The sequence below is a fragment of the Penaeus monodon genome, chromosome 15 (genome assembly GCF_015228065.2).
Source record: "Penaeus monodon isolate SGIC_2016 chromosome 15, NSTDA_Pmon_1, whole genome shotgun sequence".
Classification (NCBI taxonomy): domain Eukaryota; kingdom Metazoa; phylum Arthropoda; class Malacostraca; order Decapoda; family Penaeidae; genus Penaeus; species Penaeus monodon.
The window spans coordinates 19,652,421-19,652,729 of record NC_051400.1 but is presented as its reverse complement, the minus strand read 5'-3'; the positions used below and the strand labels follow the sequence as shown (position 1 = coordinate 19,652,729).

At 34.3% G+C, this 309-nt stretch overlaps 1 protein-coding gene across 1 annotated transcript in view; it reads left to right on the top strand.

The window, feature by feature from the left end:
* Positions 1–309, top strand: part of LOC119581803 (protein polybromo-1-like) — a gene marked incomplete at both ends in the record, with an annotated part of 78,095 nt that overhangs the window by 70,148 nt on the left and 7,638 nt on the right. Inside the window, 1 exon segment of the mRNA XM_037929934.1 lies at positions 7–225. Within this exon segment, the coding sequence (XP_037785862.1) occupies positions 7–225 (219 nt within the window).

The following is a 309-nucleotide window of genomic DNA, read 5'->3' as shown; positions in this document are numbered from 1 at the left end:
TTACAGGTGCTAATGGAAAAGATTCAAGAGCTTAACCAAGTTGATACAAGTTCTGGCAAAGGAAAGTCCATAAAAAGAAACAAGTACAATCAATACATATCAAACACGAAGAATATGAAGGCCCTCTATAACTCTGTGCGAGATTTTCGTGACTCTGAAGGAAGGCAGTTATCTGAGGTGTTTCTCAAACTCCCATCCAAGTCTTTATACCCGGATTATTATGAGGTAAGATATTTTCTCCATGAATGTATGTAAGATATAATTGTATGAATATTTTTTAAAAAAAGGGACATTAGAAAATTTGAGGTC